The sequence below is a fragment of the Petaurus breviceps genome, unplaced genomic scaffold (assembly GCF_028583685.1).
Source record: "Petaurus breviceps papuanus isolate PSGF00001 unplaced genomic scaffold, PetGlider_PUasm1.0 227, whole genome shotgun sequence".
Classification (NCBI taxonomy): Eukaryota; Metazoa; Chordata; class Mammalia; order Diprotodontia; family Petauridae; genus Petaurus; species Petaurus breviceps.
Window position 1 is genome coordinate 13,139,720 of NW_027185896.1, and position 24,910 is coordinate 13,164,629.

At 41.1% G+C, this 24,910-nt stretch overlaps 1 protein-coding gene across 1 annotated transcript in view; it reads left to right on the plus strand.

The window, feature by feature from the left end:
• Positions 1-853: 853 nt before the first annotated feature.
• The window catches only part of LOC138167146 (zinc finger protein 420-like), a 41,070-nt gene continuing 17,013 nt past the window's right edge, over positions 854-24,910 (plus strand). The window contains exons 1-6 of the mRNA XM_069095839.1: positions 854-1,100; positions 3,654-3,730; positions 7,791-7,917; positions 8,520-8,621; positions 9,799-9,912; positions 16,218-17,301. Coding sequence (XP_068951940.1) covers positions 3,698-3,730; positions 7,791-7,917; positions 8,520-8,621; positions 9,799-9,912; positions 16,218-17,301 — 1,460 coding nt within the window. The 5' untranslated portion in view covers positions 854-1,100; positions 3,654-3,697. The remainder of the gene's footprint in view (positions 1,101-3,653; positions 3,731-7,790; positions 7,918-8,519; positions 8,622-9,798; positions 9,913-16,217; positions 17,302-24,910) is intronic.

The following is a 24,910-nucleotide window of genomic DNA, read 5'->3' on the forward strand; positions in this document are numbered from 1 at the left end:
TGGCCTCAGATACTTAACACCCATACACAAAAACTGGCTGTGTAACCTTGGGCAAGTTACTTAACCCCAATTGCTTTTAAAAAGAAAAAAAAAACTTTGAGTTTCAAAATCTCTCCCTTCCTTCCTTCCCACTCTCCCTCCCCCCAATTGAGAAGGCAAGCAATCCTATATAGGTTACTTATGTTTAGTCATGCAAAACATATTCATAATGCTCATGTTGTGAAAGAAAATATATACAACAAAAAAAACCAAGAAAAGTAAAGTTTAAAAAAGTATACTTCAATCTGTATTCAGACACTATCAATTCTTTCTCTGGGGATGGATGTCATTTTTCATCCTAAATCCTTCAGTTGTCATGGATCTAATAACTAAGTCATTCACAGTTGATCCTCTTGCAATATTGCTGTTACTTTGTACCCAGGACATTTCACTTTGCATTAGCCCATGCAACTCGTTCCAGGTTTTTCTGTGAGCACCCTGCTCGTCATTTCTTATAGTACATAGTATTCCATCACAATCACATACCACAATTTGTTTAGCCATTCCCCAATTGATGGGCATCCCCTCCCAGCAGAAAAGAGCTTCTATAAATATTTTTGTATCTATAGGTCCTTTTCCTTTTTTATCTCTTTTGGGTCACATTCTTTATTATTGTTGCGTAGCTGTGTAAGCAAAAAAACGAATAACAAGAATTGTCACAAATCCTGGTTGTTGTGCACCTGCAGTCTGGGAAAAACAGGCCCGCCCTCTCGTCAAATTCGCCTGCTCATTGGGTAAGCCTCCACGTCCCCACCCAATGGGGAGATTGACCCCGCCTCCTGCTTTCATCTCCTCGTTCCCTCCCTCTCTCCCCCCCTCCCATTCCTGAGACTGGGAGAAGGGGTGGAGAATCGGAACAAAGAAACCACCGAGATGAGGTGACCTCCTCATGTCCTAGAGATGGGGGCTCGTGCCAAGCACCGGAAGGCGCCGGATGACGTCTTTACTTCCAGATCCGCCATTGTTCTAAGCGTCTGGATTGTGTCCTTCGGAGGGGGCGCTGGGCCTTTCCGGCTGCGGCCTCCCCGGGACTTTGTCTAGGACTCTCGGACTCTGTCTCGGTAAGTGGCGGGGAGGTTGAGGGGGCCCAGTCGTGGGGGAGGGGCAGGGCGGTGGCGTCGGCTTTCGGCTGAGGCCCCGACGGGTGCCCCGGTCCCTGCAGCCAGACCCTGCGAAGGTCCCCGCACCGCCTCGGGTCCGACGGAGTCGCGACCCCGGCTCCCGGAGAGACGCGCCAGCCCCGCTCCGCCCCCTGCTGCCGGTCTCCCCAGGCCGCACGCGGTAGAAGCATTGGCTGATGGCCCGAGAAGTTCGGGATGAGTAAGGTTGGGGCATTACGGGGAGAGACGCAGGGCCTCTCTGATCTCTCTTTGACCTCCCACCGCCCAGGGGCAGTTTTAGGGCCGGATGGCTCTGCAGCCCCGGAGACGGCGGCCGAAGTTCTCCCACGAGCCCGTGGGGAATGGGCGTCCTGCCCGAGGAGAGCCTTCGAACCTGCCACGGAGCCACCCCCCAGACCCATCCCCTAAGGGGTAGCCTCCTGGGTGCACTTTGCAGTTGAGGATGCTGAGGCTGCCTAAACCTTAGGGTGTCAAAATTGCTGTGAAGGCCGTAGACCCTGCCCCATATTTCTAAGGCTGGAGAGAACTGTTTGGTACGGTATTCATTCAGGAAGGGATTTCTGAGATTCCCCTTCCATAAAGTTTGACGCTTTCCGAGGGAACTTGGCATTTGTTGATAGTTCTGGCAGTCTGCTGTTTAGGCAGAAAAGTAGGCAGGAGGAGGACATCCCGTGGAGTGTGGGATGTTCAGCATGTTCCACTGAGTGAGGGTTGGTGGGTAGTGAGAAATTGAGGAAGGGAGAGAGGTGGGAGAGGGCATAGGACCATCGTTTGTTCACCTCCATCATTTGGGAAATGTAGCTGTTTGTCCTTGTTCTGGAAGAGGACCAGTGACTTCAGGAGGCTGATGGCTTGACTTGCAAATGATTTGCACTAAGTGATGCAGGGCTGTGCAAAGTTATCAGCCTGGCTCTTCTCCTGAGTCCAGGGGCAAGACTTAGATCAGGATGATTCTCATGTCCCAGTTTAGTTGGGAAAAGGAAGGGAAGGAAACAAACATTTAAGAGCCTACTATGTGCTGGGAATTTTGCAAATATCCCATTTGATTCTCAGAACAGCCTTTTGAGGTAGGTGCTATTATGATCTCCATTTTACAGTTGAGGAAGCAGAGGTGAAATGATTTGGTTAGAGTAGCCCAGCCACTAAGTATCTGAAGTCAGATGTCTTTCTGACTCTAGGCCCTCTTTTGCCCACCTAGCTGTCTAACCTTCCTGTGTTTCCTTGCCATTTTAAATTTCTTCTCTGAGGTTTGTTTTAGTGTTCAAGTTTTTCTGTGACTGAAATATTTACCGTTTAGAAAAATAACACATTTTTTGCAAATTGATTGGTGTTTTTATGTGATGATTTTGTCTAAAGGCAGCTTGGCAATAACCAGTCTCTGAATCTGGAAAATTTTGAGGAAGGAGTTGCTGAGTAGGTGCTGATAATTGGAGTTTGCTTCAAAAGGAGTTCTCTAAACCAATGGAATTACAGACCCATTAAAAAATATGCACGTAATTAGGCTTACAAATTTTTCTCCTTTCAAAGAGCTTCAGTTTTACAGTATTAACAAGTAATTGGTCAAGCAGTATATCAGTCACATTGCTTTTTAGCAAGCAACTTTTGTTGCCTTCCACATCCTCTGTCCACTGAATACTCATATCCTTCTGTCTTCAGTAGAATGTCTTCCTTTTGATCTTTGCAATTCATTGCTTTTTGTGCACTGGTCACTGCTTTAACTACTTTCATTCTTCTTTTGTGGGTCGTCTTGTTAGGTTGAGTCATACCTTTTAACTTAATTCTCTGGCAAAGCCATTGCCTTGGGGACATTGTTAATCATTTCACTTCCGCTTCATTGCTGTCCATGTATGAGTTAAGTTTAAGCCCATTGAGATTCAAAGGGAGGTACTTGACTATGTCTTTAAACCCAGATCACTCTGACTCTCTTTGATTGGCCAATAGGTCCCCCAGTCCAAGCCTCACTTGCTTGTAGTTTGGGTTTGGATGACTTTGAGTGAGTGTAAATAGCAGTTGTCTCTGTTTTGGCCAGAAACCCTGACAGTCTTCCCCTCTAAGACTGATTCTCTTGTGAAGGCAAAGTTGGCAGTTTTTTGCCTCCATTCTTACCTAGCCTTTAATTACTGAACGGGTGTGGTTTCAGACAAACTGAGACCCGGGACAGACCTCACTTAAAAAGGCCCAGGTATTGCACTGCATTGGGGCCATTGCCAATTGTCCTGGCCTATGTCTAGCCACTGGACTCTGATGAGTCAGGATGGGTGAGTGCAGTGATGACTTTGCACAGCCCTGCCTCTTTCAGATCAAATTCACTTGCAAGTCAAGATGTCATCCTCCAGATGTCATGGATCCTCTTCAAGAAGGAAAGACCAATAACAATGTGTGTGTGTGTGCGCGCACGCACACGCGTGTTTAAGTGTGTGAGGTTTGGATAGGGAACACAGATGGGTCCAATGATGTAACTTATGTCATCTCTTGCTCTCTTTCCTTTTTCAGCTCCTGAGGTTCTTGCCCCTACAAAATAGGGGAGCACAGGAATCATGGCATCTGTGCTCCTGACATCCAAGCCCCAGGTGAGCTGTGATTCATTCTGCCCTTTCCTAGCCAACCAAGATGGAGATGAGCTAATGCAGAAGCCAGGGGACAAATCTGTTGAATCCTGTGCCTGAAACCGGAGGTGCCCAGTGACCACGCATGCATCTACCAGCAGTGTTATCATTAGGGACTCTAGTTTAAAGTAAAATTGAATCCAAATAAGAGGTGGGTATGTTATTGGAGTATAGAACCAATTAGAGAAGTGAATGGTACCACTGCTTTGTTCCCCTCAGAAAGCAGAAATAGAGGCAGGGCCCTTCAGTGACTTGACTGAAGGTATACATGGCACAGTTAACTAAATTTGTAGTTGATCCCAACCTGAGAGGCATAGCTAATATGGTGGGTTGAGATTTGCAAAATCCTAATAAGTAAGAAAGAGTATTGGTTTTGGAGTCAGAGGATCTCTTTTCAAGTCCTGGTTCTTCTATTTACTCATTGTCATGGGGTCAGTTTCTTCTCTCTGGGCTTCAGTTTTCTCTTTATATGCTGGGGGAAGGGGCTTGGATAAGATGGTCTCAGATGTTGTCTCTTCTAGTTATCAATCTTATGAATGATGGGCCAGAAGCAACAAACTGAAATATAATAGGGATAAATGTCAAGTTCAGCATTTAAGGTTTTTTTTTTTCCAATTAATTGTATAAGTAAAAAAAAAAAAAAAAAGCTAAATCCATGTCAGCTGTGTATTACAGCTTTCTCCCTATTCTCTGTGCTCTGCCAGCCTAATAGGATTACAAACCCATGGTCATGGGAGCTAGTAGTTTTTCTATACTCTTGTCTTAAGACAGACTGTATCTAGCTTGCCAGCATTCTAAGTAGAACATTTACAAGCTAGAGATAATGGTTAGCCATGAGAAAGAAGGTTACAAACCAGCAAATTGTCTTTTGAAGGTTGATTTGACTTTTACAAAGAGCCAGAGCACATTTTGGTTTTGAGTTTTGGGGGTTTTGTTTTTTTGAAACTTAGGATGGAAGACCCTACAGAGACTATTTAATCTAAAGCAGTTATTTAATAATAGTGGTGAAAGAGGCCCAGAAAGGGGAAGATTTGCTCTAGGCCACCCAGCCAGTTAATAGCAGAACCAGGTCATATGTCTGCAGGACCAGCATGCTTGCCCCTACATCAGACTGCTGCTTTCTTAGCGAAAAGCCTGATTGGTAAGATGGGTGATCAAGCTGAGTGATTCAGTTTTTGTTTGGGATGGCTTTTCTTATGTGTATGTGTATGTTTAAATAAATAAATAAAGTGTGTCTATAAAGTGATGAGACTGGTTTTCTTAAATGGTTTCCTAATTGGCTGTAAAGATTGTTCCAAAATGGTACCATAAGGGGTTTGATTAGTGGTGACATCTTTAGGATACCTGTAGAGCTTCCCAGACAACTTTCCTGAAGAGTATAGTTTTTATTTGGATATATAAATGTTGATAGATCTTTTAAGAGATAAGCCTTGGTACTTTTAAATTTATTCACACTCATGTGCCTTGTTTACTGGTCATGCTAATAAGTTGTAATAGATAACTGAATGTGGAGCCCTCAGGCCTGGATTTGATTCCCAGCTCTGCCTTTTCCTAGGGGTGCCTTTAAATAAATTCCTTAACCTCTCAGTTTCCTTATCTATAAAATAAGGATAATAAAACTTTTATGTCCAACCCTATAAGGTTCTTATTAGGGAAGTTCTTCATAAATTGTCAAGTGCTGGACAAATGTGATTTATGACTGTTATTTGGTTTCAACCTCAGTGTTCTAATATTAATTGAAGAAATTCTTATCAAATAAATATATGAATGAACTGGGTTTAAGAAAATCCAGATAAGGGCGGCTAGGTGGTGCAGTGAATGGAGAACCAGCCCTGAAGTCAGGAGGATGAGAGTTCAAATCCAGCCTCAGATACTTAACACTTAATAGCTGTGTTACCTTGGAAAAGTCACTTAAACCCAATTGTCCTGCCCTCCCACCTCCAAAAAAGCAAAAATAAAAACAAAAAAATCCAGATAGGTATAAGGGATAAATGAAAACCTTCCTCTGACAGAGATTACTTCTATGTCAGGTCCACAGTTCACACAACAGTGGTACAGAGGAAAGAGTAATGGATTTGGAGAGAAAATGTGGGGGTTTAAATCCCTGCTCTGCCCCTTAACTACCTATGAGGGATCTGGGGAGGTCTCAACCTCTCTGAATATTTTGGTTGAATTAGAGCAATAGCTTGTTTGGGTAGGGGTGTTATGTACACTACAAACTGCCAGAGCAGATTGTACATAATTGTGGGAAGCAAGATCCAGGAGAAGAGAAAAACAGAACCTGTTTCTTCTCTGTATACCTACAGGGAGGCTGTGAGTAGAGATGTAATGAAATGCTACATTATGGTGAATGTTAGTGTCAGAGGGAGCTCTCACTAGGTGGCTTGGATCTTTCCCTTATAAAGTAAGGCCAGGTCATCTTCTAAGGGTGAAAGGAAGAGAAAGCTTCCAATCACTCATTCATCAGACCTTTATTGATATTAACACAAAGGAAGCTTTGTGTTAAGCACTGTGCTGGGTGCTAAAAAAAAAAGTGTTAGAGCTATTTATTTGAGATAAGACAAATTTTTTCTTCTTTAAGGCTTATAGAGTGTTTTCCTTACAATGATGCATTGAAGTAAATAGCAAATCACTCCCTAGTTTTACAGCTAGGGAGCCTGAGGGGAAAAAAACGAGGAAAGAAAAAGTTTCCCTGTTTCCATTAGGTAAGTGAAGGTTGACCCTTGTGACAACAAATAAGTGTTAGAGCCAGAACTGAAAACTAGGTCTCTTAACTACAAATCCAAGGCCCTTTCTATGATAGCATTTTTTTTCTTATAATGTGTCAGAACTAGGGTTCACTTGATAGGAAGAAAGGCCCAACTAGGTGTGACCCAAGATGTTGAAGCTAAAACAATCCACTGAGGTAATGCCAGGGATTAGAGTATGTCTTGTAGCAACCAATAAAAAGGTGCTTTTATTGATGATTTATTTTACTGATGAAAGTTGCTATTCACTGGACCTTACTTATGCTAGTCCCCTGGTAGTTTAGGTCCAGTGTTGGAATGAAATTAGATGCTTGTAGGTCAGTCAGTAGTTTAAAAAACATTTACCTAGCCATAGCAGGGGAAGACTATTCAACAAGGACATAAAGCAAAGATATTAAGAACTGGCTAAACTGAGCTCATTGTGCCATATACCCCAAGGAGATCAGGAAAAAATAGAGGTCCCAAATGCATCAAATTTTTATAGCAGCATTTTCTGTAGTAGCAAAGAACTAGAAACAAAGTACATATCCATCAGTTGGAGAATGGCTGAACAAGTTGCGGCAAATTAATATAATGGAATATGGCTTTGCAATAAAGATGCAATGGATATAACGAATCCTGAGCAGCGTGAGAAGACATAAATGAACTGATACAAAATGAAGTAAGTGGACCCTGGAAAACAAAATGTTTTGTTTACCTTTAGGCACTATACAACTGTGAACCAGTATATACAATGACTACAACAAATGGAAATGGACAGCCACAAAATAATAAAAAATGAATGCAGTAAAAACATAATGAGTAAACCTGGGCCTAAAGAATATATATGAGAAGGCACCTCCCCTTATTCTTTTGCAGAGTTGGGGGACTTTAGATGTGGAACATTGCATATAATTTCATACTTTTGGGATAATTTGGTTAACTTTTAAAAAAACATTTCTCCCCTCTTTTTTTATCCTTTGTTATAAGGAATGGCCCTCTGGAAGGGATACATTGAGAAATATAGATGATGTAAAAACAAAAGAGAATAATAAAAACTTACTTTTAAAAAAGAACAAATGTCCAAACAAAGGAACTAGAGGGCTTACCAAATCATTCTCCTATTTCAGTGGTTATACTTTTGCTTTATATTCCTTCCCTGTGTGATAACCCACCTTACACAACTGATTAGAGTAGTATATGCCAACAGGTCCCATTTTCTGGTCCTTTATGCTACAAATTTTGCACCTCACAGAGACTGGGATTGTCCCTGGGGCAGCAGGAATCTGTTGTTTCAGGAGTTGGTGATGTTCGAGGATGTGGCAGTGTACTTTACCCAGAAGGAATGGGCAGATCTGGCCCCTGCTCAGAGGGCCCTATACAAGGATGTGATGCTGGAGAATTATGGAAACATAGTCTCCTTGGGTAAGGCTTCTGACTTATTTTGACTTAGAATCCTCCTTTTGTAGTTTCCTGATTTCCTTCTTAGTTAGATGCTATGGGGTCTTTAATAACATGGTGATGACTTAAGACCCTGAGGTTACCATGCCCACTGCTCAGGCTTTTCCAACTGGAGAGATCCTTGGGGTTCCTTTTGACCTAAAACAAGACTTTTTCTCCTGTTCCTTGGGGGCCTTTGTTCTGTTTGCAGTGGGAATTCGATGACACTTCATTCTGAATACTGCACTGTGCTATCCTGGTTCTCTGAAGGAGGCCCCAGCCCCTCTCATATATAGGAGTCTTAAGACCTTGTATGTATTCTTCCTGTTGGATTTTCCCATCTTTTTCTGAGAAGGCACAGAATTGTTTTTCCTCGATTGAAACCTAGAACTCACTGACCCTGCTTAGTCTTCCTGGGAGTATGAGCCTGACTTAGTTCCCCATGGTTGCCTTACTTGCCTCTCTGCCTTCACAATTTTCATGGGCAATTCCCTTCTCTTCCCCATATGCACAGACTGAGGTAGAATTCAGGAACAGCTCTGTATAACTCTATTCACCATCCTGACCCATTCTGTTCCCTTGAGCAGCATTTCCATTTCCCAAACCTGCAGTGATCTCTAAGCTGGAACAAGGGGAAGAACCATGGGCCCTGGATCCACAAATTGTACCAGATGGAGAGGGCCTAAAAGGTAAGGGGGGGGGGGGGTGAGTGTGTATACATGTACACAGCTCAGTGAGTAAAGACATGACAATTTATTTTCCTTCTCTTTTAACTTTATTGAAATGTAAAAAATATATATCATCTTATCCTACTTCTAACAGATCCCCAGTTTCCCTGTTCCTCATTGCTTCAGTAGTCATTGTTTGCCATCTCCTTCAGTCCATGTTCCATTTATCTAGTTCAGGAGTTCTTGAAATCTGGGATCCATGAACTTATTTTTTTTATAAAATATTTTTGATAGCTGTATATCAGTGCAGTTGGTTTCCTTTGTAATCCTGTATATTTTATGCATTTAAAACATTATTCTGAGAAATGGTCTGTGGTCTTTGCCAAATTGCCAAAGGGATTCATGACACAGAAAAAGTTGGGGGCCCTTGATGTAATTCGTTATCACTGCTGCTCCAAATTTCTTTTATTACATTGAGTTGGTGAGGGAGGTGAGACCCCAGCATCATGCCTTATAGTGCCTTTGTCCCCCATGTGTGAATACCTCTTTGTTCTTAGGATGTGAGCAGAGGCTGCAGATTTAATTCTGAGATATGGTGGCAGGTAATAGGCCTCTTTATTAGTTATTTCTCCACTTATTAGCTCAGATTTAGATACCCAAATGAAGAAAGATCAACAACTAACATTTAAATCATAAAACATAGCTCTTACAACACAATCTGGTCATCTTGCTTTCCTGTGGCAGGGATGGGACAATATTTTTCGTTTTTGCTCATGCTTCTAGGAAGCCCTTTAGTCACAGTTTTCTTGACTATTCACTTACAATGTGATATATTTCTGGCTCTTTGATTTGTTACTTTTCTATATAATCAGGTTAGCTTTTTGTACAGATAATTATTTTAAAAGTCATTCAAGAACTAGATCTTGTATGGAAAAGGACAGTAGGATAGATAACCTAATGAGGATTACTTCCTTCTAGATTTTATACATAAACTGAATTTGCATATCATCATTGGACCTTTCTTTTTAAAGTCCTGAGTAAAGGTTTTCTGTCCCAATATCCCTAGCTTATACAGGATGCCTTTAGGTTCATGCCTGTCTCCTACTCATCTCCCCACTTACCTTTGTCTTAGCTTCTGCTTCCATCTTTACCCTTTTTCTAATGGGCCCAATTCTTACATTCCCTTTACCTCAAACAGGATTTCCATTTTTAAAAACTGCCATGGTCTTCCCTCTGGACCAAAAGGAAGAGCCATGGGTTCTGGATTTGCAGAGCAGTCTGGATGAAGAGGACCTAAGAAGGATATGTTCTGGTGAGTAAGAGGGAACTTGTCAGTTTCCCCTTTTTACACACAGTTCATATTATTTATAAAATGCTAAGAAGTTCACATATAATAGAAACACTTCACAGGTATTTGTTCTTTGAGCTACTAGGTAGAAAGGATCTCCAGAAATTCCCCAAACTCTCAATCAGTGACTCGGTTGAAAGAAGTCCATCTATGACATTAAATTTCTATCCTTGTCAGGGTTCAGCATTGTTATCTAAGTAAGCAGATAAAAAAATGTAAAAGTGAAAGCAATAAATTCAGTTTCCTTCCAATCCTTTTCCCTTCTCAGTTGGTTACTTGTGTGTGGTCACTTAGTACAGAACTTAGTCCTTATAACCCAATATGCCCAATTCTTCTCAATACTACTTTTTGTATTTCATTTTCTTGAACCTTTGGGCCTTTCATCTGGATTATTATCAAGTCTCCGTTCTTTGTCCACTAATCAGTAAGTCAACTTGTATTTACTGAGTCCTTTCTCAATAATTAATTGAGTAACATTTTAATTCACTTATTAAACATTTATTAATTTCCCACTACATTCAGATTACTATGAAGAACAGGGAGATACAAGTTTACATAAAATAGGTCTCTTTTCTCACTAGAGTTTATTACATTCTAGTAGGAGGGTAAGGCATGAACATAGATAATAGTAGTATGCAGCACAGATTCTTAACTTTTTTGAGTGTCCTAGACCCTTTTGACAGTGACAAAGCCTACAGATCCTTTCATAGAAGAATATTCTCAAATGCCTCAGATAAAATAAACAGCATTACAAAGGAAATTAGTTATTCCAAAATAGAATTATTAAAATATTAACAGCATTGATAAGTGTGTAAGAGAAGTGTAGGTGGCATTTGAGTAGGCCTTTAAAGGGTAGATTGTGATTCAACAGGCAAAGGAAAGAGAGAAGATAGTACAGACAGTACAGCAGGAGCAAAGAAAGTAGCAAAGGGTTCGAGTCTGCTGGTTGCATATAATGTGTTTTGCCTGGAAGATAGTAACATGGGATAAGGTGGTGCCAGCTTGTACAGGACTTTGAATTTTCAGGTTAAGGGTCTGAAACATTACATTATTCAGGAGTCATCAGGGAGCCACTGAAGTTTTTTTTGTTTTTTTAGCAGAGTGGCAGCATGACCAGATGATTTCTTTCTATAACCCTGTAGTTACAAGAGAAGTATTAGACCTGCTCTGACTTCTCCAGGAGCTAACCCACCTCTAGACAGAGGGATGATGGACTAGAGGCGCAGACTGATAAATACTATTTTGTTGTGTTGATATGTTTTGCTAAGTTGTTACAAAGGAGTGATTTTATTTCCTGCAGCTTCAAAGAAAAACTGAAACAGACTTAAAACTAATTAAGTACCAAATTATGGTTTATTGACTACAAGAGCAATGGAATTCAGAAATGGGAATGGTTAGTGTAGGATAGTAACAGAAGAATTCACGAAACATATAAGACTTGAGCTGACCTTTGAATAATGTATGTTTTAGAGACAAGGAGAGGTAGGAAATTCTAGGCACGGGGCCAAACTCCAGATAAGCAATAGAGGTAAGTTCCAACCAATGATGCTTTAGTATGCCTGTCCTTTTGTGTCCCTTCCAGAAATTATCCTTTCTTGTCATCTTTGCTAATCTCATGGGTGTGTAGTAGAATATCAGGCTTGTTTTACTTTATGGTCTTTTAATTATTAATGATTTGGAGGTTTTTTCCATATGTTTGGTGACAGATAGCCAGAGTTTCTTCAAAAGTGGCATTTAGAGTTAAGTTTAGAACAAGATGAACAAGGAAAAAGGCAGACTAGTCTGCTTGGAACAAACAAATGAAAGAGAAAAGACAAAACTATTCAACTTCTGTTTTGCTTATCCTTTCTCCACCAAGGAGAACAATATACAAACTGGAAGGACTTGAATAAAAATTGTTAGAGATTTGAAGCCCAAGTTGAGAGAAAAGACAAAAAGTAGTTTGTGTATTTAAAAAAAAAACTAGAAGTTTTAGTGAGCCACAAGCACAAGACTAGTAGCTGAACGAGGTAAGTAGCTATGTCCTAAGGCAGTTTGTCATGGTAATTAACCACAACAGCTACTAGCAAGAATAACAAGATTGAGTGAGGAGCTCACTTTGAGCAAGTATGAAGAATTTTGCAGTGACCTTCCAGAGAAGGGAAAAAGCCTGGTTGACATGCAGTTATTGTCATAAACAGCTTGAGAAAAATGAGATCAAAAAGCTTTTCATGGGTGAAACATGGAACACAACACAAGAAATACTGTGCAGCAACTTTTCCCAATATGGAGAATTTATCAGCTGTGTTATAACTGTGGAGGAACAGGACTGACTAGTTGACCATATAAATTATATGCCCAGAAGATTGACCCCAAGCCATGAAGAATGCAGCCAGAAGAAACATAGGCAAAGGAAGGATAGAAAAGTCCTAGTAGAGATAATAAATAAAATTTTTCTTGGTGAAATTCTTTACAATTTCTATAAGACAGACCTTAGGGAATACTTAAGTATTCCAGGGGCGGCCAGGTAGCACAGCAAGTAAGAGCACCGGCTCCAGTGTCAGGATGATCTGGGGATCGAATCCGGGCTCAGATACTTAGCACCACCCCCAGAAATAACTGGCCGTGTAACCTTGAGCAAGCTACTTAACCCCAATTGCCTAAAAAAAAAAGTAGTCCATAAAGTTGTCATGACCTATGATACAGAAAAGCAGAGGCCACCAGATTTTAGACTTATTACTCCACCAAGTGCACCTAATCACTTTGCTTCTCAGAGTCCCTCTTCCATATGCCACTCTTGGGACATCAGTGCTAACTTTCTCACTACTGCCTGCCATCTCTGACCATTCAGGATATGAGTCAACCCCCATGGCCCATCCCAATTTCCTTTAAAATTAGTGTGTATGTTACAGACAGCACTTGAGTGACTTTGGACAGGGTTTCTTAGAACCCTGCCAGCAGCCTCCTCTCCCATGAAGAACCCTTGGTACCTAGATCACTTGCAAGAGGGAAGTACTTTTAGATGGGGATATACTACTACTACTACTACTAGCTAGTATTTAAATAGCACTTTAAAGTGGGTAAAGTGTTTTGCCTATGTGACAAAGCTATAACATGCAAACCTTGAAATCAGGCATTTCTTTGTATCATGGGATACCAGCTGAAACTGGGAATTACAAAAACGAGAACTCATTACTGTTATAATATCATGAAGAAGACTTTTTTTGTAGACAGTATTTTTAAAAATTTTATGTAAAGATAGTTTTCACCATTCATGTTTTTATAAGGTTTTGAGTTCCTAATTTTTCTCCCTCCCATTTCTACCTCCCCAGCTCATTTTACAGATGAGGAACTGAGATAAACAGCAATTTGCCCAGGGTCACACACTAGTTAATGTCTGAGGCCAGATTTGTGCTCGGATCTTTCTGACTCAGGCCCCCTCTCTATCCATTGAACCACTTTACTGTCCTCATTCCACTTCAGGACAGCTTTAATTGTTAGAAAGTTTTTCCTGACATTGAACCTAAATTAACTGCTTTGCAAATTGTTCTTGGTTCTGCCTTCTGAGAACAGATGGAATTAGACCTCCCTCCATATGATAGCCTTTCAGATAGTTGAAGACAGCTATAATCTCCCTACAAGTCTTCTCTTCTCCAAGCTAAACATGCCCAGTTCCTTCAAGTGATCTTTATATGATGTTCCTTTCACCATCTTGGTTGCCCTCCTCTGTATAGGCAATAAATATTTACTGAGCACCTACTATTGTGGGTAATTGTCATCTGCTCTCGAGGAACTCCCAGAATAATAAGGAAGACAATGTGCTTGCTCGCACTAACAGGCTGTCAATAATATAAATTTCAAGTAACAAAGAAAAGCATTAAGGATCAGGAAAGGCTTCCTATAGAAGATGTGATTTTATCTGGGGCTTAAAGGAACCTAGGGAAGCCAGTAGGCAGAAATGAGATGAGAGAACATTCTAGGCATGAGTAGAAATGCCCAGTGTTGAGGGATGAAATGTTTTATTTGAGGAGTAGCAGGAAGGCGAGTGCCACTGGATTGCAGAATCCATTGATGCGTTGTAAAGGTATAAGAGAGGTAGGGAGGGGCCAGGTTGTGGAGGACTTTGAACACCAAATAGAGGGTTTTACATTTTTCAGTCTCTGGAGGAGATAAGGATCTATTGAAGTTGATTGAGTTAGGGGTATGATGTGGTCAGGTCTATACTTTAGGAAGATCACTTTGACAGCTGAGTGGAGGCGGGATTGGAGTGGGAAGTGGGAAGAACCTTGTGGCAGGGAGACTGCCCAGAAGCCTAGTCCAGGTGTGAGATAATGAGGGCCTGCACCATGGTAGTGGCAAAGAGGAGAACAGGAAGTATGTGCAAGAAGATGTTCTGAAGATGACCTTGATAGGCCCTTGGCAATGGACTGGAAATGTGGGGTGAGAATGAGGAGTCAAGGATGACACTTAGGTTGTCAGCATAGGTGATTGGGAGGAAGACCCTTAACGGTAACAGGGAAATTAAAAAGAGTGAGAAGATGGGGGTAGGGGGGAGATAATGAGTTCAGCTTTGAACATGGTGAATGTAAAATGTCTATGGGACATGAAATTTGAGATGTCCAAAAAGCAGTTATAGATGCAAATCTGGAGGTCAGCAGAGATGTTGGGGCTGGATTAAATGGCTTTAATTAATTAGAGTTATTAAATAATTAAAATTAAATTTTAATTAAATTAATTAAACAATTAAAATTAAAATTAATGGCTGTGCCATTAAACTATGATGTCTGGAACTGAATACAGTACTCTAGGTTAAGGTCCCAAGAAGGTAAAATATAATGGAACTATCACCTCTCTATTCTTAGACACTCTGTCCCTTTTAATATCACCCAAGATTGCTTTAACTCTTTGGTTACCACATTACTCTGAGACTTATATTTGAGCTTGTCTACCAAAATGCCCAGATCTTTTTAAGAACTGCTACATCCTAGGAAAACTGCCTATTCTAGAACCAGAGGGTAAAATAGAAGTTTAAAGAATCCACTAATTGCCTCCTGAAAGAGATCCCAAAGTGAAAAATGCCAGGGATATTATAGCCAAATTCCAGAGTTCCCACATCAAGAAGAAAATATTCCAAGTAGCCAGAAGGAAACAATTTCGTTATGGTGGAGTCACAGTGAGGATAACACAAGATTTAACAGCTTCTACATTAAAGGATTAGAGGGCTTGGAATATGATATTCCAAGAGGGCAACAGAGCTAGGATTATAACCAAGAATCACCTACCCAGCAAAACAGAGTATAATCCTTCAAAAATGGACATTCAATGAGAATAGAGGACTTTTTCAAGCATTCTTGATGAAGAGACCAGAACTGAATAGAAAATTTGACTTTCAAATGTAAGAAGTGTTACATCCATGCCTCTCCTGTCTTATACTAATGGGGTTCATTTTTTTGTACCCAAGTACGAGACTTTGTATTTGTCCCTGCTGAATTTCATCTTAATAGACTCGGCCCCAGCCTCTAGCTTGTCAAGGTCCTGTCATCTACTGTGTCAGGATGCAGCAGGTAGAAGGGCATTTTGGTGATTCAGTTGATAAAGCACTGGGTCTGGAGTCAAAAAGACTTGAGTTCATTTCTGGTGACCTTGGGCAAGTCACTTAACTGCTACCTGCCTCAGTTTCCTCAGCCACAATGAGCGTAATAATAGAACCTACCTCAGAGGTAGTTCTCATGGTTATGAGAATCAAATGAGATAATATTTGGAAAGCATTTAGCACAATGCCTGGCACACAGTTGGCACTTAATAAGTGTTCCTTTTTCCTCCCAAGAGGGGAAAAAGTCCTAACTGGCACTCTCCACAGTAGAATGTGCTGCTTTGAGGAGCAGTGGATTCTGTATTGCTTATTCTGGTTTTGTTTATTCACCAAATGCTTCTTGGAATTTCTGTCCTGTAATAGATGCTTAAATATATAACTTCACACTTGAATTTTATAGCTACTCTTTGACAGAGGTTGATCCATAACTTTGTGCTTTGATTTTGTGATGCTCTACTATTTTTACTTCCTTCTAGCCTCAGATCCTTTACTGAATATTGAAGCCTTTTCCTTGTCCTCTCATTCTCTTACGTTCCTTAAGCCATTTTTGTAGACACAAATGCTATTTATCTTTCTGGACCTCTTAGTGTTACTTGATCCTATTCCACAACCCCACCCCACTCCAGCATTGGTAACAGGTGACATTTGTATTGTACATTCAATTCAACAAGCTCTTGTTTTTTATTTCTTATGTCAGATGGTGAGACCAGGACAGAGTGTGAAGAGCCAAGTCCAAAACAAGAAATTTTCAAAGAAACAAACTCTCACACAGTGCTATCAGACAGACTTCAGGGGGACATTTTCCTGGATTCTAACTTTCAAGATGGCTGTGGATTAGAGATTAGATTAGAGAGGCAACAAGAAAACACCACGGGGGATAGAATGAGGCAGGAGTTTCTACAAAGGGTAGTGAAGGATGAGAGAACCCTCATAGGGGAGAGAAGTAAGAAGAATAAGAAACTGGAGAAAGACGTCAGTGTCAGCACATTCCCTGACATACATCCGAGGGTTACTGGAAGACATAGATCCTACATGTGTAAAGAATGTGATAAAATTTTTAATCGAAGTTCAGACTTTTTTCGGCATCAGAGAATCCACACAGGGGAAAAACCCTACAAATGTAATGAGTGTGAAAAAGCATTCAGGTGGAGCACGAGCCTTATTCGACATCAACGATTTCATGTCAGAGAAAAACAGTATAAATGCCAGGAGTGTGAAATTGTCTTCAGAAAAAATTCAGCTTTTATTCGACATCGGAGGATACACACAGGTGAAAAACCCTATGAATGTCATGAGTGTGGGAAAGCCTTTAGTGAAAGTACAGGTTATACTATTCATCAGAGAATTCATACCAGAGAGAAACCATATGAATGCAGTGACTGTGGGAAAGCCTTTAGTTGTAATTCAAACCTTATTCACCATCAAAGGATTCACACTGGGGAGAAGCCCTATGAATGTAAGGAGTGTGGGAGGGGCTTTAGCAATAGTTCAGACTTTATTCAACACCAGAGAATTCACACTGGAGAGAAACCTTATGAATGTAAGGAATGTGGGAAAGCCTTTAGTCGAAACTCAGGCTTTATTCAGCATTCAAAAATCCACAGTGGAGAGAAACCCTATGAATGTAAAGATTGTGGCAAAGCATTTAGTCAGAGCTCACATTTTATCCGGCATCAGAGGATTCATACTGGAGAGAAACCCTATGAATGCAATGAATGTGGGAAAGGGTTCGGTCAGAACTCAAACCTTATCCGGCATCAAAGAATACATATTGCAGATAAGTCTTTGAATATAGTGACTGCAAAGAAAGCTTGATTAGATGTGCAACTAGAGTTTATATCAAGCTGGATTTCTTCCCATATGAGAACCTGTTCATATAAAAATACCTCATGTAATGAAACTCACCTATTGAGCATCTTTTAATAGTTTGGAACACAGCTAAGGGACTAGGCTAAACTCTTAAACAATCATATCAGCTGTCACAAAGTTCCTGGATCTTTACTCATAGGGGAGATTCACTTGGAATCTGCATACTCTTATTTTACACACACTTCCAAGAAGCTTGGTTATTTATTTGGCTTCCAGGGCCATGTCAGATTTTAAACAGTAAATTGGAAAAGGAAGTCAGAAGGGAAGGAAGGAATGCATCAGGCAGCAGCTACATGTGACAGCTGATCACAGGATAGAGCAAAACTAAGAAATAGACATGAATCCAAACAAGATAGTCTCAGGCCATTTAGCCTAAGGACAAATAACTGTCAGGCTTACACACCTGTTGTTTAATTAGAATTGTATAATCTCTTAAATTTCCATTAAAAGTATTTTAAAGTTTTGGTGCTCCACAGGATAAAACCTCCAGCTATTAAGAACAACTCTTTGCCTGATGATTCCAGATAGCAAAAGCAGTATTTTCACTTAGAAAGTTGTCTTTTTGACAGAGGTTCAAAGACTGCATAAAAAAAAAATTCTGTGACTGAAATAGATGTAGAAAAATTCTCTTTCAGCCCTAATTTTTATTTCCACTTAGAGGGTCAGTCTCAGTTATGCCAGTGAAGGCATAACTTGCCTCATAAGAGTGGTCACTGGGAACTAATAGAGAGTTTGGAAATTGAATCTTCATTTAAAAAAAAAAGTCTCACCTTAAAAAGTAATTCTAAGACCTCTTCTTGTGGGAATAAGTACCCCTGAGATGATGGATGTCAATTCACTGTCCCCATAGCTGAAGAGTGACTAAACTGAAAGGGGCACAAGTGGGACAAGAAAGTTGAATTTTCAGACAATTTCCTGACATTTGGCCTTTAGACTACCAAAGATTTTGTTTATTCCTCAGAGAATCCTGGGGTAGTGTAATATAATTGTTCTTTCTCATAGTACAAAAAGGAAATCTCAGACTTTGACCAAGACAAGATATAAGATAAGGCTGTGGTCCTGCCACTGGGCTAGATAAAGGGCCCTAAAGAGTAAGTCTTTGATCCTTTTGTCCTTTGTAGTGAAGGGAAGGGATAAGATCTGTCTTCTTCAGTCTGTGGTTTTCCTGTGGGAAAAAAGACCAAGAATTGGGACCTGAGAGCTAAGGAGATGTGAGTTGCCACTACTACTCCCTTGAAATAAAAGGTAACCCTGATGAAATGGCGTAAAGAAATCTTTTAACTTACATACTTTCTCTTACCACTTGACTCTTGCAATCTGCCTTTTAATTGACAGCTTTGCTCATCATAACGTCGACATCCAGGAAATAACTTCAAAGGGAAAAGGGCTATAGATATGGACAGGACTTAGGATGTGACCCGTTTTCCTAACAAGGAACAAAAATACCAACCTGGAAAAATTGGTGTTATCTTTTGGTTATGGGTTGAGTCTAGGTGGTTTACAGAGGCTCACTTTCTTATAGGTATCTATTATGGACTGTGCAAATGAGTTCAAAAGAGTTTTGAGAAAAATCAGAAGGAAAGAGCTTCAGGTTCTTATTAAGATATAGAGAAAGATCAAGAGGTGTACTCAGGAAAGAAGCAAGCCAGGAGAGTGAAAAGTAACCAGAAGTGTTGGCAATCTGGAAATAGTTGTATGGCTCAACACAAAATCTAGAAGAAAAATTTTAGATTATAATTTATCTCCAGTATTGACCAGAAAAGGGATACTTTGTGGGAGGATAATAGATCCCTTGCTCTAGTGTGTTTATGCCCTTGGAGACCCAAACCATTTTCATTGTTTCAAATGCCTCACATCCTCTTTAGGCTTGATCTCATGTGAGCTACAATTCTAGATCTCCAGCTGTTTCCTAGATATTTCTACTTGAATGTTCCACCATCACCTCAAGTTCAATATGTCTTAAGATATGGAGAGAGTTAATTTTCTCTTAAATCAGCTCTTTGGCCTTCTCCTGTGTTACCACCATCACTTCTCCTGTCATTCAGGATCAAAACTCAAAGTTACTTTGGACTCCTCCCTTTACATCATTGTCATATCAGAATAATTGTAGCTGACCCTCCCTTTTCTCATTACTAACACCCTAGTTCTATACCTAAAAAATTCTCACCTCTCCTGCTAACTAATACTCATTCCATTTAGCACCCTTTCAATAGAGAAAACATTGCTTTCATCAAAATGTCATCTCCCTACTAAAAAAGAAACAAAAAAAAAACCCAAAACTTTTTCACTTAGTCAGTGAAAGAGATGAATCTCTTCCTGCAGGAATGCCTAAATGTTCTTTCTGGCTTTTTTTTTTTTTAATAAGCAATCGGGGTTAAGTAACTTGCTCAAGGTTACACGGCCAGGTGTTTCTGGGTGGGTGCTAAGTGTCTGAGCCCGGGATTCGATCTCCAGGTCTTCTCAACACTGGAGCCGGTGCTCTTACTTGCTGTGCTACCTGGCTGCCCCTTCTTTCTGGCTTTCACAGCTCCATAATCTGGCCCCCACCTTCTTATATAGACATTTCTCATTCTGAAGATTTCCCCTATTTCTCCAGCCCTTTTGGTTTATCCCTTCTCTGAAGTCCTAGGGCACATCTATACCACTCATTATTTAAATACTTATTGCCTTATTTAAAACAAGATTCTTGAATATTTGCTAACCACAGGCTAAATTCTTTGAAATTAGTGTCATATCTTTTAACTTCCTACAGCACCCAGCATCTTAATCTGAATTAGCCATTCAATAAATATTTATTTGAATTTGTTGGAACTCCTTTACTCCTGGTAATATATATTACAATAATATTCTTACTTGGTTTCCCCTTAATGTAAAGAATCCATTGTTTGGTGGCAAGGTCTGTCAGCTATTGCTGTCTTTATTAACTGATGGATTATCTATCTGCTTTGCAAAACGGTCTTTTTGAGTAAAGTTAGTCTAAATCCATGCAGATTTGCACCTGCTGAGAATGAAAAGTACTAAAAACAACTCTAAACTACACAGAGGACAGTGTGTAGTAGTGGATAGAGATGGCTCAAATCCAAGAACACTTGAACTGCAATCCCGCCCCTGAAACATGCTGGCTCTGAGACCATGGGCAAATCACTTAATTTCTCAGTGTTCAAGGCAAACCTAAGATGATAATAATTATCATTGTTATTAAGACTAGAAGTTACAAGGTGCCAACCTGCATTAGGTGGGGAGTACCTGCATCACTGAAATCACAAAATCTAATCCCTATCCCTAACCTTTCATAACTCTTTGGACAGATTAACACTTGTTAATTGACTTGACCTGTTAACCTGCCAGATACAGGGAGACAAGTGTTTCTTGAGGCCTCTTTCTGAAGTTCTGAGTGCCATTGTTAAAGGGGAGATCAGCACTTCACAATAGGTTGATCCCCAAATAAGCTACCTTCAACTGGGGAGATAAGAGGCTGAATGAAGACTATATAAATACGTCTTCAGCCTGATGACTGAAATGTGGAGGTGGCTGGAGATAAGTGAGGACACTTTTCAACCATTTCTTGTGATTTCATTCTCTTTCTGTTGATATGGAGGGTAGAGAGAGGTTGGATCAAAGAGAGGGAATAAGAAACGAACAGGAGTAACAAGTCTTGCTCTTCAGTTCCAAAAAGTTTATTCTACTTTTCCCATCTGTCAGCTTTGCCATCCTGGTATGTATCTTATCATCGTGGCTGGTGGAGGAGCTTTTTCCTACCTAACATTCCAAAAAAGATAACTCTAAATGTTAATGTTAGGTAATTCTTTGGGTGATTTTGAAGTAAAGATCTTAAGTGGGATAGGAAACGTGTGGTATACTAGAAAGAACACTGGCTTTAAGAGTCTAGGGACCTTTGTTTTAGTCTCTTACCACTGACACACCTTGAGCAGGTAGCAATGGATGTAGGGCCAACCTGTTTTCTCCTTTGTAAAACAGAGTAGGATTAGATGTTCTTTAAAGTGCCTTTGGAATGTGGGTCTGAACCAACTGGTATTTTAAGTTGGATAAGTGTAGCCATAGCTAAGCAGTTTGTTAGGTCCTTTCCACCACTTTTCAACTTTTTTCACCTTCGTGCTACAGAAGAAAGCATGAGGGCAGCTAGGTGGCACAGTGAATAGAGCACTGGCCCTGGAGTCAGGAGGACCTGAGTTCAAATTCAGCCTCAGATACAACACAAAAACTAGCCTGTGACCTTGAGCAAGTCACTTAACCCCAATTGCCTTGCTTTCCCCCCTCCAAAAACAGAACAAAACAAACTTTAAAGGGGTGGTTAGGTGGCACAGTGAATAGAGCACTGGCCCTGGAGTCAGGAGGACCTGAGTTCAAATGTAGCCTCAGACACAACACTAGCCATGTGACCTTGGGCAAATCACTTAACCCCAATTGCCCTGCTTTCCCCCCTCCAAAAAAGCAAAAAAATAAAACAGTTCACAGTTTCATCTTTAAAAAAAAAATCTGAGGTAGGGTTTTCATTCCAGGTCTTCTAACTCATCTTGGGCTCTTCCTACTTAGAAGAAATCTACAGACGTGACCTTTTTATATTTTCACCATTTGAAGTCACCACACTCCACCCAAACCCTTTTTCTGTGCTTACCAGGGCAAAATGACATACTTCCTTGAATAGACATTTTCAATAACCACTCATTCATCCAATTCCATACTTCAAAAAACTGAGTAAATACACATTCATTACATCTGTCACTACTCCTGCTTTTATGCACCCGAGGTCTGGTGGCCCTGATAATTTAATTATCATGTCTAAACAGATGATTTCCAGATCTATATATCGTCTTTTGTGTTGAGTGCCACTCCTGCCTCACCAGCTTACTCTTGGATATCCTAAACTGCTGGATGTCCCATAAGAATCTCAAAATAACTGTCCAAAATAAAACTTGTCTCCCCCCACCCACCCATCCAAAGCCTGCACCCCCTTAGAACTTCCCCAGAACTTAGAGAATGCTCTGTCCCCCCAGGCGCCCACCCCTGAGCCAGACTCACAGCCCCAGCGTTTTCCTCACTCTTATCCCATGTCCGTTGCCAAATCTTGTCCTTTCTACCTCCACATCTTCCCCATGCAACCACAACGTAGTTCAGGTTCTAGACACCTCTCTTCTAGACTAGTATAATCACCTTGGAACTGGTCTTTCTGCCTCAAGGCTCTCCCCTCCAATTCATCCTGCACTCAGCCGCCGAGGTGATTTTTCTGTCCTACGCCAGACCATGTCACTCCGCTGCTCAGTGAGCTCCTTGTGACCTCCAGGATCAAATATAAAGACCACTGTTTGGCATTTAAAGCTCCTCATTGCCTCCTCTTGCTTCTCCAGCGTTTTCCTACACCTTATTCCTCCCTACGCCACCCCACCCCAAGATGAACTCTACTAACCCTGGCCTATCCACCTGGTAATTGCCCCAACATGGACTTCCCAGTTCCTTCTCCGTGGAAGGCCTCTGCCCTCCAGTTTTCTCTGAATGCCTTTAGGCTCAGCTCCAAGCCTGCCTTCTGCAGGAGGCACTTGCGTTTCCGATTGCTTTCGCCTGCTCTGAATCTAACCATTTACCTGTTAGCTCCCCCATCCGATGTTCTTGAAGGCAGGGACTGTTTGCCTTTCTTACACAGTACCTGGCACACAGTAAGCGCTTAATAAATGCTTGTTGACCCCGTGTCTCCACGGCCCTTCCTCGATTACACAGCCATGAGCAGTCATTCAATAGTACTCAGGACCCTGGTCAGTCACCTTTCCCAGAGTTAATTCGCTTCATTCGTAAAAGGCCCCGCCCCTCTGACGACCTGGACCGCTCATAGGTCTAAAGCACTCAGCCCCTTGGCCGTGTCACCCAATGGGATCGTTGACCCCTCTTCTTCCCTACACTGTGTTGGGGAGGCCTTTGGAAGCTGGGCGGTGGGCTCCGCTGGAGCGCTCCAGCCTTAGCCTTCGGCCCTCCGACCCCAGGGCCTCCTCGCCCCAGAGCCTGGGGACCCTCCCTCTGTGAGAAGCGGTGGGGTCTCTGGCGTGGAGGTGTGTGCGGTGGAGCCGCTCAGTTCCTTTCCCTACGTGGAGGCCCAGAGTGAGGCCAGCTGCCGGGGCTCCCGGGCGGAGTCCCGCTTCTGGGGATCCAACCTGGAGTGGGGCTCCCTGGGCTGGGCCAGCTCTCTGGACTTGCACTCGGGCCTGGAAGCTGCTGGTTAATTGCTTGAATACTTCCGTTAAAGAGAATATTTTAAATGCCTACCGTATCCCGACTCTGCTTAGCTTTAGAAATTCAAAGATTAAAAAAAAAAAAAAAGGTGTCCTCAAGGAAACACCACTTGTGGGCTTCAATTTCCTTATCTCTACTATGGGAAGCAAACTCTATATTTCATGAAAGATCACAGATTTAGAGCTGGAGGCCACGGGTGTGCTGTTAAATGGCGTAGGCGGAACCATGTATACAGGACCCACTTTTAATTTTAATTTGTATTATTAATTTTTATTTTATTATAATTAAAATATCATGGATTATATATTAGATATTATTATAATATTTATTATTATTAACATTTTCTCCATCACTTAAGTGTAGACAACAAAAAAATCAAGCCCTAATTTGTGGCCTTTGCTGAATTTCAAATGTTCACATTGATGTGAAATATATGAGCTGCCTCCACCACAACCCTGACTGAAATGGTATCTCAGAGGTCTCATCAAGTCTAGCAACTTCATTTTATAGTTGAGGAAACAAGTGAAGCCATTATAATAGTATGGGTCTGAAACAAGCTTAGTGAGGAGGGGAGAAATATGAGATCTCAATTATGAAGGTGTAGCAGCAAGCACCCCAGCATCCCCAGGGTGGCTGCCAATGCAGATTCTTAGATCTACTTTTCTAAAGGAAAGCAGTTCAAAATGGGTTAACAATCTTGCTTTAATCAACTAAATATATCCTTTACCTTGTTCAGGGGAAAAAGTCAGCACCCTGAACTTCAGAGTATACAGACAGAAGTTACAAGAAAACAAAAAAAACATATCAAGCAGACAGGCCTCCAATTGTCTTGACCATTAATCCATACCTAGTCAATTACCAGAGAGGGAAGCATCAACATCTGGGTTTTAAAAGGGGGGGGGGGCTCTCAACAGATTCCCAGAGTCTCATCTGGTCAGATCATACAACACTTCTCAAAGTGAGCCCCAAAACAATGCCTCACATCAGGGATTATATAGCCTTCTGCTGGCTCAGAGAATGTAACAACCCTCTTGACCCACTGCCCAACCACAAAGTATCTCCTGAAAAACAAGCCTCCCACCACAGACTCCAGGTACACTTAAGCCTAGGAGCAGGGAAGATCTTACACAATACAATCTTAGAAAGATGGCAACAACATAAGTTTACATTTCTATTACAGAAGGTAGAATCAGTAGAACTTGGTAATACTTTGAGGGAAATCCAAGATGACTCTGAGGTTCCTAGCTTCGATGACTGAAAAGATGAGATGGTGTCATCAAC